The sequence below is a fragment of the Ascaphus truei genome, chromosome 5 (assembly GCF_040206685.1).
Source record: "Ascaphus truei isolate aAscTru1 chromosome 5, aAscTru1.hap1, whole genome shotgun sequence".
In the NCBI taxonomy this organism is placed as follows: domain Eukaryota; kingdom Metazoa; phylum Chordata; class Amphibia; order Anura; family Ascaphidae; genus Ascaphus; species Ascaphus truei.
The window spans coordinates 272869907-272884201 of record NC_134487.1 but is presented as its reverse complement, the minus strand read 5'-3'; the positions used below and the strand labels follow the sequence as shown (position 1 = coordinate 272884201).

Sequence of the window (14295 nt, the reverse complement as noted above, 5' to 3'; positions counted from 1 at the left end):
ACAATTTGATGCATCCTAAAATTTAATATTTACATTTGTTATGTAACTCCTCCGATTGACAACCCCAAATCACAAGCTGCTGAGATGACACTGGGAAAACTGAAGTAAAGTACTTTGGTGGAACTGATGCTAAGTGATGCAAGATGAAAATGATGCACTTTGCTTCATACACCATTCCCACCCTTCATACACCATTCCCACCCTTCATACACCATTCCCAATCACACATAAAGGGATACAAATGGAAGGGATATCTAACAGCTATACTAATTAGAACTGTTAACTAACTGTTCTAATTAGTATAGCTGTTAGATATCCCTTCCATTTGTAACCCTTTGTGTGTGATTGGAGAAACAGATACTACACAGATTATTTCTGATAGTAAAGAATGTAGCTAGTTGAAATTTTTGACTTTCAGTAGATAATATTACAATGGCTGTTGAAAATATCTGAAGCCAATAAGTGACTTGGATTTATTACAGACAGTTGTCATGGGCTATCTATGACTGAATTCGCTAATAAGATATCTCTGTTAGACAAAGTTTGAGCTCCTGATTTGAAAGATAAAGAGGTGTGATTTTATGTCACATAGACAAAAACATGAAAAGACCATATTCAGAGATCATACTCAGAATAGAATGCTCTCCGTAGGGAGTTTTCTATGGATAACAGATTCGCAGAATTGCAAATCAGGAGAGAAGGATAATACCAAGTAAGAAAGGATTCCATCGAGAGAGGAAAAAGGGACAACAGATAACATAAAACATCTTTGAAAAGGATATGACATATTTGATGTGAACTACCATATATCTGCTATATGTAAGTAATAACTTCGGACAATAAAAGGTATTGACTTTCAACAATAGCATTATGAACACTGGCCATAAAACTCATTCACACACGGGGGACATTTTTTTTTCAACCTTCCATTTGGATTTTAAAAGCTGGAATATTGCCACAATGGATTGCAGTTTCTATGAAGCAAGCCTCCCAGGTAAAACTCTTACTCCAAATAGAAGGAGTGTGGTTAAGTACCTCCTCCATTGGTGTAAGCTCTGTATGGGAATCTCCAGACATTCCCAAGGCCAACACAGTATCCGATGCAGGAGAGCAGGAAATCCAGCTTCCCAGACCAGTTTCCTCTGTCCTCCGGGTATTCCATGTCCAGCTCTGCATCATCACGGTCACTGGGGCTCATTAGCAGATCCGGTGTGATGGGCTGTGGGGTGAGAGGTGGAATTAGTCTCAAAGAACCGAGATAAAAACAGGGAGAGCTCAAAGGGAGAGAGAGGCATTGAGATGAACACATACATAAAATGAACTTTAAACATATGTCCTTATTTAATATGATGTGCAGCATCTTCCCAATGATGGACAAGAGTTCAGCTCCATTCAAAAGAATGGGACTGAAATATTTTCCAGCACAAAGAAGTGACTTCATAGGAAACAAAATATTGCCCACGAGAGTAGAAAAGGAGGTGCATGCAGAGATAAATAATGAGATAAACATAGACTAATGACAAAGACAGACAGGGAAAGAAGTGAAAGATTTAGCAAAAAAACAGTACAGAGGGAGAGGCATAGAGAGCACAATGAATGAGACAGGGACAGACAGCAGACGAACTTCGCAGACAAGAATGTGAGACAGAGAACAGGAAGAGTAGAGAGGGGAAAAGTGCACACAGGAGTTGGGAGAAGCAGTGGAGAGCAGAGTGTAAGGGTTGAATAAATTAATGCAAAAAATAATTAAAGTTGTTATAATTTAGGTGCAATCTGATCATATTTAATGCAGGAATCACGCATACCAGGGGCTCATTTTGTAAACATTTTAACAGCATTGGAACCGGGGGTCTGCAGTAGCCGAGCCGTTTTATTTTTAGCTCTGGTGACCCCTCGTTCTCGAGATACGTAACAATGTGTTGGCTGATGTTCTCCTTCCCTTTCAGTACTTCAATATGGCCATCAAATCTCATGCGTCCCGCAGGCCAATGGGAAGCCGCTTTCCTACCTACAGGATGGCCATTTAAATGGCCAGGGAGAACACTGGTAACCAAACTACAACACTGGTAAGTAAAGTATCTCCGGAACAGGTTTGTCGCAGGAGCTAAAATAAATGTACCTCTTCGTTCAAATTCTGTAAAATAAAATAGATTGGATAAATAATGTAGCTTTCTATTGTCTATTAACAATGTCAGGCTTTGGAAGTTTAGTGGCTATGATAACAGTGTGGACCAAAATAAGATGTTTAGGCTTCGTCCATGCTGACGCTGAACGCGCTTGGTGCACTCATTGCAATTAAAATCAATTGGTACGGCCACGCTCACGCGGCGTGTGCACGCACGCTCTCCCAAGCTTGGCACTTGGGGAGACAAACAAAATTGACTTTGACTGCTGCCGAGTGTGCTTCAATGCACACAGAACATAGCCACACACACACACAGAAATAGCCCCAATCCATACCCCCTCCCCCCCCCCGCTCGTGCTTGCAAAATTATGCAGGACACCCTGTGCTCATGCTTGGAGAGTTGGTGACATTACCGCTCTCAAGCATGAGCGCGCTCAGCGGCAGCATGGACGCAGCCATAGAAACAAATAGGAGCAATAGTAGTGGTGTATTGTAAGTTCACTGCTCAATGCATTGTAAATTGTCTGTGGGATGCATAAGCTTTCTGTGTCCTGTTAGAGCTCAGAGCCGCTATCTGCTCAGACCGAGAAAGGATCCCACTCTGAGAATGTTGTAATAAATCCTTCTGTTTCTTCTTTCCTCTCTCCGGTTCTTGGGCTGCCCTTTTAACAGCGGGTTGTGCTGCAGCTGTGAAGCCTGCTGCACTGTTTCCATGGATACATAGATATATTCAAACAGTACATCAGCTGATTTAACACACACACACACGAAGATATATATATATATATATATTATATATATATGTAGAGGTATTAGAGAACCTCATAATCTCAAGAAAATGATGTTGAAGAGTCAAGTATTCAACAGTACAACTGAATGCAGGACAAGACCATGCCAGGACACAAGATGCAAAACCTGCGCAATGCTCCACACAGCGGGCACAATACAAATATCACACAGGAATCTGGAGTACAAAATCAGAGGAAGGTTCACCTGTTCCTCCAGCAATGTCATGTACCTCATCATTTGCATGAAATGCCCAGTGGGCTGCTACTACATAGGTGAGATGGGACAGGGGCTAAACAAGAAAATGAATCTGCATTGCCACAACAAGAAACAGTCCTGTCGGCGAACATTTCTCCGACTCTGGCCATAAGATGAACGATCTGAAAGTGGCCATACTCAAAGGTAATCTTAGAACACCGAAAGAGAGACGGTTGCATGCATACAAATTTATGCAACTGTTTGGGACCCTTAGCAGTGGCCTCAAACGAGATCGCAGTTTCATGAGTCACTACTGACAATAGAGAACTCTCTTCCCATGAGTGCTAAAAGCCATGTCTATACATACTGCTATATAAATGCAAACAAAGCTGTCTCTCGCACACATACCAATTCACAATGTAATTCCATCCCTATATACCAATAGTGACCACATAGTATCCACACACACTTATATTATTGCAACACCATTTTACATTTCTACTCCTACCCACACCATTGAAATTTATTTATTTTATTTATAAAATGTTTTACCAGGAAGTAACACATTGATAGTTACCTCTCGTTTTCAAGTATGTCCTGGCATAGAGAATACACTCCCACTCCACACACACCTTTTGTAAAGCATTGTATACACTGTGGGTGCTTTATAAATGTATATTTACATACATACATACATACACACACACACACACACACACACACACACACACATCACAAACATTCAGGGACGATTTAACACCTCTAGTCATAAATCGCATACAGCACAGGGGGAGGGATAGGTTCCAGTCACAGATAACATTCCAAGATGCACTGTTTTTAAGTTGAACCTTTTCTGCTTTATCCATTGTAACACCGCCAGAAGAAGGGTCAGTGTACCACAAAAGCACGCCCAAATAAAAGCATTTCGTTAGCCAGAGAACGGTATCGTCTATTCATTTTTTATTTTATATATATATATATATATATCTATCTCTTTCCCCATTATCGCCCAGCATACAGCGCTTCCACTGCAGCAAGGGATTCTGGGAAATGACATTATATTACAGTAATATTTACAGTTGCTTTATGCTTTACTGTGGAGGGTTTTTGTCACTTTTTTTACCCACCATAACCTTAATAATTGTGGTGATTATATATATATATATATATATATATATTTTTATATATATATATATATATATATATATATATATATATATATATATATATATATATATCTTACACATAAATATTTTAATGTTGAAAATAATATAATGTAGATAAATGGGTGTGTATATATGGATAGACGGACCCCCTAAATATTTTAAAAAAATAAGCAAATGTCACCTAGATTGCCTGATTATCCTGTTCCTTCTATTGCAAACTACCAGGAAACATGCACAAACATTTAATTTTCAAGTAAATACTGACAAATAGTACTGTACATAAAAACAGACAACGATAGAACTCAATCAAGAGGCGTCTTTCCATAACATATTTTTCTGAGAGTGCTGGGTATCAGCCCAGACAAGTGACAGATCCGCACAGTGTATTATTATTACTGTATTGATCATCTGCTTCAAATAGCTGGATAAAGTAGGCCACAGTGGTCTGAATCTCCCATTTTTCCCAGAGCCAGTCACATTGTTCTGAACTCAATAATATTTCAATTATTTCTGAAGCTCAATAATCAGACCCCCAGCTGCATTATACCAGATGTAAAGCTGTTGCATTAGACTTGGGAAAGTGGAAAAGTATTGATTAAATAGCACAGTGTTCTTTGAGAAATCCGGTTGTTTCACCAGTTTTGCAACTGGGAGACTTTGATAAATAAGTTGGTCGGGGTTTTCAGGCCATATCTATTAAAGGAATCGCATGACGCTGGGGGCTCGCCTCTTACTTGTCTAGTTTCAAACTCTTGACTAGAGATGATCGAAAAAATGATGCCGGATTTTGATCCGCTGCGGATAAGCCCGGTTCCTATGGTCCACGGATTTCAGCAGATAAGTCTCAACTATGATCGATTTGCCTTTTTGAGGATTATTATTTTTTAACGCCGACAATCCATCCGCGGATGGGATTCTTTAAATCCGTCAGTGGATTGTATCCAGTGCCGGTTTTTGGATTAATCCGCGCGGATGGAAACAGTAACAATACGTTGCCGGATTTTACACCGTGGAACGAATTTTGACCGGTTAGCCCCTCTCTATTCTTGAGCAGATCTCTCACGGCAGTGGGAGCACAAGGTCAGGCAGATGCCTTAAAATCATGTGCCTTTCATGCATCCAGGTTTGAGAACATCCAACATTAACCATTAGCACATCCAATTTTATTAAGACAGTGGGTTTTATTGATGACCATCAATTGAGGAGATGAGACTGATTATTAGTCGCCTGCTGAGTTTAATGAATGAAAACAGTTTCTTTGAATTTATGCTCCAGCAAGCGGCGCCCTTACTGTATCATACGCTAAGGAGAAATCTGAGCTTCATTCCACTTCATCATACTAGCTGAAGCAAGCTAATCATATCCTCATTTCTCAGCATTAAAAAACTATTCCACAGGAAATGTATGTTAAGGCTGCAGTATGGTTCACCTATTTAGGATTAAGGGGACACGTTTATTGAGTAGTACTGCTATCCCATAAGACCTCTTGCGATGCCGGAAGACACACTATGGCTAACTCCAGTCCTCAAAGGCCACCAACAGGTCAAGGTTTCAGGATATCCTGGCGTCAGCACAGTTGGCTCAATCTGTGGCTCAGTTTTTATGACTGAGCCAACTGTGGTGGAGCTCGGATATCCTGAAAAACTGACCTGTTGGTAGCCATTGAGGACTGGAGTTGGTCACCCCTGCACTATGGCCTCTGTAAGTGAATGGGCCACAAGGGGTCTTCCAGTGCCAGTGAGTGTCTTACGGAGTATGAAGAATGTGCCTGTCGTGCGCTATGAATTTGCCAAATAGCTGTGACTGAAGCGGGGGGAGGTTCAGCGGGAGTCCGTCAGGTATGGAAGTCCTGTCCTGGAGATATTAGTTTCACTGTGGTCACTCTCCTATAGGGACAGCTCCTCTGACCTCAGGGATTTAAGGTTCCGTCGGGGACCCGGGTATGGGGTATTGGAGGTAAGGAAAAGGATCACTTACCTCCTAGTATGAAGCCCTCCTCCATACCGGGTCCCACTTCTGAATTGAATGCAAACTGCACGTCCGCGGTGAAGGAACAGCCCCTCCTCCACCCCTCTCGTGGTGCCGCCGGCAACAGATAGTAATTGCAGCAGAGACGGTGGATGTCAGGGCACTCAGACAAGATCAGGAACAGGCAGATATATATGAAACTTGATAAAAAGGGGTACCAGCATGTGCAAAGGTAAAAAGGCTTTGTTTAGAACAAAAAGTGGGTGGTAGACAAGACAAAAAAGTCTTCCCACGCGTTTCTCCTTGAGAAAGCGCAACACTTGCATGAAACGCGTGGGAGGACTTGTCTTGTTCCTGATCCTGTCTGAGTGCCCTGACATCCACCGTCTCTGCTGTCTTACGGAGTAGCACTGCTTAATAAATACGGGCCCAAATATAAGGGAAATGCAGTTTTAGGTGCTGCATTCTGCTTCTTCATGATATCAGAAATAACATCTTCTAATCATCAAATGGATTGTGTCAATGTAATTTTGTCCTCTGCCACTTAACATCCACATATCAATAATATCCTGCCTTTGTTCCACTTTTACCTAATGAACATCAGTTTATGATTTGGTCAATGATTATAGGAAGAGTTTGGGAGCAGTTAAGAGGCATTTAGGATGAAAAAAACCTGGAATGCCTGATGTAGGCCATTTATTGAGCAGATTTATTACCTCATCAGCCTGCTGGTAACTTCTTCTAACATTTGACAAAGGAAGAAAATAAACTTGAGTGTGTTTCAAAGAACACTTTTCGTCGCCTTGTTATGTAGACGTCATTATGTAGATGTTTGGTGAGGCTCGAGTTGTAATAATGTACAGTATCAAATATTTTTATATCACACTGACAACTTATTTATGTATAAAATATTTTACCTGGAAGTAATACATTGAGAGTTACCGCTCATTTTCAAGTATGTCCTGGGCATAGAGTTATAATGAAAAACGCATGGTTACAAATACATAGTTACACTAAGTATTAAACTTACGCAGTGCTGGGCAAAAAACGTGCCATACACCAGGGGCGCGCAAACTTCTTGAGCTGTGGCCCCCTTCCCGGAAGCCGCAGCGTTCGTGCCCCCCCTCTCCCAATGGCTCGGCGTCAAATGACGTCACGGGTCATGTGACGTCACGTGACCCCATTGCGTCATTTGACGCGCGTTGCCATGGCGACGCGTGATGTCACATGACCCCGTGGTATCATTTGTCGCCGAAGTGTCGCTGAAGACCTGGCTGGAAGCAGGTAAGTGAGTTACAGAGGTTTCACGCCTCTTCCGACATTTAATTTAAATGCCATGGGGAAGAGCGCGGGGCCTCTGTACCCGCCGCGCCCACCCTAGAAATTCTCCCGCCCCCCCAGTTTGAGCACCGCTACCATACACAATGCACCAAAGAGCTTGCAATATAATTATTAGTGTCTGAGGCACAGGCAGATAAAGCAAGTTGTCCAAAGTCACAATGACAACTGACACTGATACTACAATTCAACCCAATTCAAAGGATATATAAATTCCTATCACTCTTTCAATGAGCTGCTGAGGATCGTTTGATTAAATCCTGATCCAGAAATCTTGAATTTTCTATATTTTCGTCTATGATGAAATATATTGCAACCAAACTATTTGTTATTGTAATGCAGTTTTTCCAACTCCAGTCCTCAGGGAACCCCGACAGGTCAGGTGAGGTATGTCTCCAGCCCAGGTGGGTCATTTAGCGGCACAGTTATTTTGACTGAGCCCCCTGTGCATCCCTGCTCCAGCACATATGGGTCAATCAGCAGCTCAGTCATTTTGACTGAGCCACCTGTGCTGGAGCAGGGATATCCTAAAGACCTGACCTGTTGGGGTTCCCTGAGGACTGGAGTTGGGAAACACTGATCTAATGCATTTCCTTATGGAGAATTCTGTGCTGCAAAACAAGAGAGCCTACAGCACATAGTGATTGGGCTGCTTACTGGTGTCAGTGGTGTAACTACTGCCCGTGATAGAGTATATCCAAGATGTGAAGGGAGCGATTTTCAGGAACACCCCAAAAGGAAAAGACACAATAATAGTGTAATAAAATCACACAATAGTGGTACAGATATGATCTTGGCTCGAGTAGATCTCCTACTTACAACAGGTAAGTGAAGAGTCAGCGTTTAACAGGAAAGCAGGATTGGAGGATATTCAGGTGCACTCTCATTCAGGAGCTGACTGAGGAAGCTGACGTTTAGATCAGCGAAACGCGTAGAGCTTGTACACCGCATGCAGCCGTTCCTGCTTCAAAGATAGAGGTGAAGAGTCTTTCGTGCCGCCTTGCCATCCGCTCCTGCCCTCCGCTTTACCGGAAGTCGTCCGTCCTTGACGGATGTGACGTCAGACGCCGGTTACCACGATCGGATCGAGGAAGTTTCAAACTGAAAGGCCAGACTACCACCCTTCCTGATGCGAACCACACCGCCTCAGAAGATACCTTTATGTGTCCACAATTGATGTACATATTGTGAGTACATTTCATATGTTTTTACTTTTATAAATGTTTGCCAATTGGTCCATACTATGGTCTCTCCTTGCTGTTTTACATGAATACAGCCCTGAATGAGAGTGCACCTGAATATCCTCCAATCCTGCTTTCCTGTTAAATGCTGACTCTTCACTTACCTGTTGTAAGTAGGAGATCTACTCGAGCTAAGATCATATCTGTTCCACTATTGTGTGATTTTATTACACTATTATTGTGTCTTTTCCTTTTGGGGTGTTCCTGAAAATTGCTCCCTTCACATCTTGGATATCCTCTATTGCCTATGAGGGAACATGTACAAATTCCCTGTGAAGGTTGAGAATTTTCTTATACACCTTACAAGACACTGTTTGTATTATCACTATACTGTGTTTTAGCGCCTTCTAAATCACTTGGGTTAATTTGACTACTGCCCGTGATGCCAGGGCCCCAGCTCAGAGGGGGGTGGGCCCAAAGGGAGTCGGGACTCTCCCTCCAGACTCTTGATGAGCCCCAAAATGGTTACAGAGGCCCCCGTGCTCTTCCCCACAGCAATGAAACCGATTGCCGGGGAGAGAGCTTACAATTACAGCAGCCCTTCTCCATCACGTCACAGCGTCATGTGACAAATGGCGATGCCGACATCATGTTGCCCGGGGGCCCCTTAATGCAAAGTTACAACACTGACTGGTGTCATATCCAACAAGATTTGAACCAACAACCACTGCTTTTCCAAGCAGCAGCTCTTCCAGTGTGAGCTAAACCAGCTGCTGCCAAAATAAAAATAAGTATGCCCATGAAACGGGCGAGGGGATGTACACATGTGGAGAGACCTGGAGGGATAGAGAGGAACATGTGGGGCAAGAGAGGGACACAGAGGGAGGAAGCAAGAACAACATTGGATTTAGAGAGAGATGTAATGGGAAGCAACGATGAAGAAAGATAAAGGAGACACTAAGGATTCCGGAGGTTCGGGTTTAAATGAGAAAGTCTAGCCACTCCATAGGAAAAATCCAAGAGACATCCTTGGCATTAACCTTTAATGAACTCATTCTCTATGCAGGACCATTATAATACGTGGAGAAAAAGATATATAGATGGTTGATAGATGGATAATACCTAGATGATAGCGGGAACATAAAGATGAATGAATCGATATCACAGGCTATATAAATTCAGGCTATATTTAATATATATAAATAATGCAGAATAAGCTGCTTCATAACACAGTTCCATAAATAAATTTGAAGGTCCTCGCATCATTAACAAGCTGTATAGATATTTTAGTCTTGCATTTTCAGAACATCAGGCCTTTTAGGCAAATAAAGGGTTTGAAAAGGGACCAAAAACTCCCCGTGTAGAACCTCACAAATGTATACCCTCAAACAACCTCCCCCCAAACACACATCAACAGCCACTTGTATCTTCGCTCTATGAAGTGTCTGAACAACAGAATAAAACCATTTTCTGCTCACGAACGCTATAAACCGAACAATCAGCATGTGTTTCCTCTCCCTCAATGTGAGCTGTATGTAGCAGTGTGTCCAAGTTCATATTTATATTATTTCATGAATAGCATTACTATGTGATTTCCCTACATCTAATGGCATCTGTCCTTTTTACTATTCTTTATTTTTAACTATTTCTTTTAAATCCTCATTCTGCATGTTTATTGATTTTTCTTTATATATCTATATTTCTATATCTATCTATCTATCTATCTATCTATATCTATCTATTTATATATATATATCTATTTATATATATATCTCCACATGTGTGTTGTATCTTGCACTATAGATAGCTATAGGAATAAGCGTTACAATTTGCTAATGCTAGGAAACAGACAGTATGAGGAGAACACAGAGGTTCAGCCCCCTGGGTTAATGTCTCTAATCACATGAAGCTGCTCCTTACCTGCGGCAGATGATGCTCTTTGTACCTCTTCATCCTGTTGCTCTGGGCTTCCCTGTCTCGCTCAGTCAGATTGTGTACCCAGCACTGAGAGACGTGAGGGCTGCCTGCCCGAGAGATGCTCTCTCTCTCTGCTCCTTGCTCTCTCTCTGTGTCTGTGTCTATCTCTGGTACACAGGTGATTGGCACAGAATGGGGATGAGCTTTTTATATTAACCCCTTTTGTGACAGATTAAAGATGCAGCCAGATGGATAGAGATGAGAGAGAGGCCTGTATCAGTGCTCACCAGATACATCTACAGTGGTGCAGGGGTCTGAACACACACACACACACACACACACACACACACACACACACACACACACACACACACACACACACACACACACACACACACACACACACACACACACACACACACACACACACACACACACACACACACACACACACACACACACACACACACACACACACACACACACACACACACACACCTGATGCATTTAGACATACAAGGCTTTGTTTCAGGGGAACCAGTGGAACGCAGTTCCCGTACCTTTTTTCACAGACCACATGGTACATTTTATAGCATTATTGTGATAATCTAAAAAAAAATACACATTTTTATATGTTTTATAAAACAATCAGAATGTAATAATTATTATTTACAAAAATAATAGATATATTTGAAACGATTTTGAAATGTGAATAAATGTGTATATTAATACGCATGTCAAAGAATAATTTCCCCGGCTGGTCCCATCCTCACGTCAGCGTTCCCTCACCTTTTTCCTAGAAAAAACAAACCACTGTAGACATATACACAGATACTATAACTGAGACACATATGTATATAAGAATGTTATATATACTCGCACACATACTAATGCACCATACTAACTTATACTCGCACACACACACACACACTAATGCACCATACTAATTTATACTCGCACACACACACTAATGCACCATACTAACATATACTCGCACACACACACTAATGCACCATACTAACTTACACTCGCACACACACATATAAATTAACACAGAGACATTCACAAAATACAAACAATATTAACATAAACACAAACATATGCAAACAGAAAATACACATGGACAGAGGTATTAAGCAACTTGTTGATCTGCAAATACAGTCAGGTAGTTCACAAAAACGGGTGTAATAGCGCACGTCCTGTCGTTAAAGAGGAAGTCCGCGCGGCACTTAAATAATAAAACGTTTTGTTTTAATACATGCAGCCATTGATTATCTTTATTGAAAATTAATTACCTAAGCTGCCGATCGATTTGTTCTCCCGTGAGCGATCAGCAAAAATCCTGCTGCTCACTAAATAGCTGCCTTTCAGTTTCAATCAACCCTTCAATGTAATTCAGCAGCTACAATGTATTCTTATATTACAACGCTAACATTATCTATTGTTACAGTATGCAGCTCACACTGCTGGGAATATTGGCAACAAATGATTGCAAACAGGAAAGTGTTACAACGATGTTGCCTTACTGGGGAAGTGTGCTAAAACCTGCTATAGAAATCAAAGGACGCTTAGTATATTAAAACTAATTAAAAATGGCATTAAGAGTTGAATTAAAAAAAAGTTAGTAAGTATTATCTAATGCCGTATAACTGATTTATTTAAAAAAAAAAACATATAGGATATTGCATGGATTTCTCCTTTAATACACACAAATGCAGGTGTTCAGAGGCGCACACACATACATACATAGCAAAAACTCACATTTGCTAAATATTCATAAATGTGTTATATATACCCGCAAACTACTTTACACGCAAACATACCAGATCGATCAACTCTCACTGATTTTTAGCATCAGGGCTGTCACAGACTTCAATGGAGTCTCGCTGATACGAGTCAGGACACTTCCATTAAAATGTCATTTTCTGTTCCGTCCTGGACCAACCCCCTCCTCCTACCCCCGATCCTACTGCATTCAAATGGAAGTTCTAGTGTTACATCTCCAAACCTGACAGATATTACCTGGGACACATTGCACGGTCCTCGTACCCTGCACCCCAACATTGCTCTGTCTTTCGTCCCTTAGTTTGTCTAGTTTTACAACTATGTTCATAAAAAATGACTATACCTAAAGCCTAGACTATGCTATAAGGCTATATATACTATGTCCTCGGACACATCCAGTTAGACCAACTCTAATCCTCAAGGGTCACCAGCAGGTCAGGGTTTCAGGATATCCCTGTTTCAGCACAGATGGCTCAATCAGTGGCTCAGCCACTGATTGAGCCACCTGTGCTGAAGCAGGGATATCCTTCTAACATGACCTGTTGGTGGCCTTTGAGGACTGGAGTTGGCCACTCCTGGCCTACCCAGTTCTGTACCGCAGGCTTGTCTAGCACTACAAGGGTTGAAGCATTTATATGCACGCCTCTCACACATCTCCTTCCACTGTTTATCATATCTGCGTGGCTCTCTTGTTTCCGTGGCTGCCATTTCCTTTACATTTTCTTTGTTTTTTCTCACCCCTTTATATTCTTTTGATGTATCCAGGTAGTTTGCCTAGTTTTGCTTTGGTGCCGGGTTCCCCGCCTACTCCAGTTGTCAAAATTCCACTTATCTGGAACCTCCTGATACCTTCAGAACCTCTGAGAACCCTCAAGTTCTCTGCCCTATTTATTATGTATGGGGCTTATTGCAATATTCATCTTATATTGCTGTTACCCAGGCCATACATGAAAAATAGATGCACATTTCAAAGCATCTTTGCATAGGGGATATGCTTAATCAATTCTGTTTGGCATCTTTGGTTATTCTGGTAAATGACTGCAGTTTCGCCTATGGAAAAATCTAATTGGATGGTAAAGATAAAAGCAGGAGTGACTGTGGCTAAAGAGGTGGGTACTATACACCCAATATGTCCCTACTGCGCCCTCTTTGCTTTTCTCTCCCTTTCTCATTTGACGTCTCCATTGCTTCATTTCTCATTCTTCCCCTCCTTGTATCTCCCTTTGTTTTTTTTTCCAATCTTCCTTACGCCCCCCTCCTCCTCCTCCTCCTCCTCCTCCTCCTCCTCCTCCTCCTCCTCCTCCTCCTCCTCCTCCTCCTCCTCCTCCTCCTCCTCCTCCTCCTCCTCCTCCTCCTCCTCCTCCTCCTCCTCCTCCTCCTCCTCCTCCTCCTCCTCCTCCTCCTCCTCCTCCTCCTCCTCCTCCTCCTCCTCCTCCTCCTCCTCCTCCTCCTCCTCCTCCTCCTCCTCCTCCTCCTCCTCCTCCTCCTCCTCCTCCTCCTCCTCCTCCTCCTCCTCCTCCTCCTCCTCCTCCTCCTCCTCCTCCTCCTCCTCCTCCTCCTCCTCCTCCTCCTCCTCCTCCTCCTCCTCCTCCTCCTCCTCCTCCTCCTCCATCATTTCCAGTGTCCTGGCTATTTGCATGATGGCTCTAATTAAAGAAGTTGAGAATGACGTGTCCCTAACACCTTCGCAACTGAGCCAGCTACCTGACAGATGGAGCTCTTCCCCACTGCACCCTCTGCTGGTAAAACATTGGTAGTGCTAGCAACCATTTCTTTTTCAGAAGTTGGACTACTATGAACACATATGCAGTACATGTCTCAGACTGGTCCA

The 14295-nt window shown here is 42.3% G+C and overlaps 1 protein-coding gene across 1 annotated transcript in view; it reads right to left on the bottom strand.

Moving 5' to 3' along the window:
- The window catches only part of SLC6A7 (solute carrier family 6 member 7), a 47263-nt gene extending 36335 nt beyond the window's left edge, over nt 1-10928 (bottom strand). The window contains exons 1-2 of the mRNA XM_075602072.1: nt 10683-10928; nt 1036-1219 (exon numbers count right to left, since the gene is read on the bottom strand). Of these exons, the coding sequence (XP_075458187.1) occupies nt 1036-1219; nt 10683-10715 (217 nt within the window). The 5' untranslated portion in view covers nt 10716-10928. The remainder of the gene's footprint in view (nt 1-1035; nt 1220-10682) is intronic.
- Nucleotides 10929-14295: the final 3367 nt, after the last annotated feature.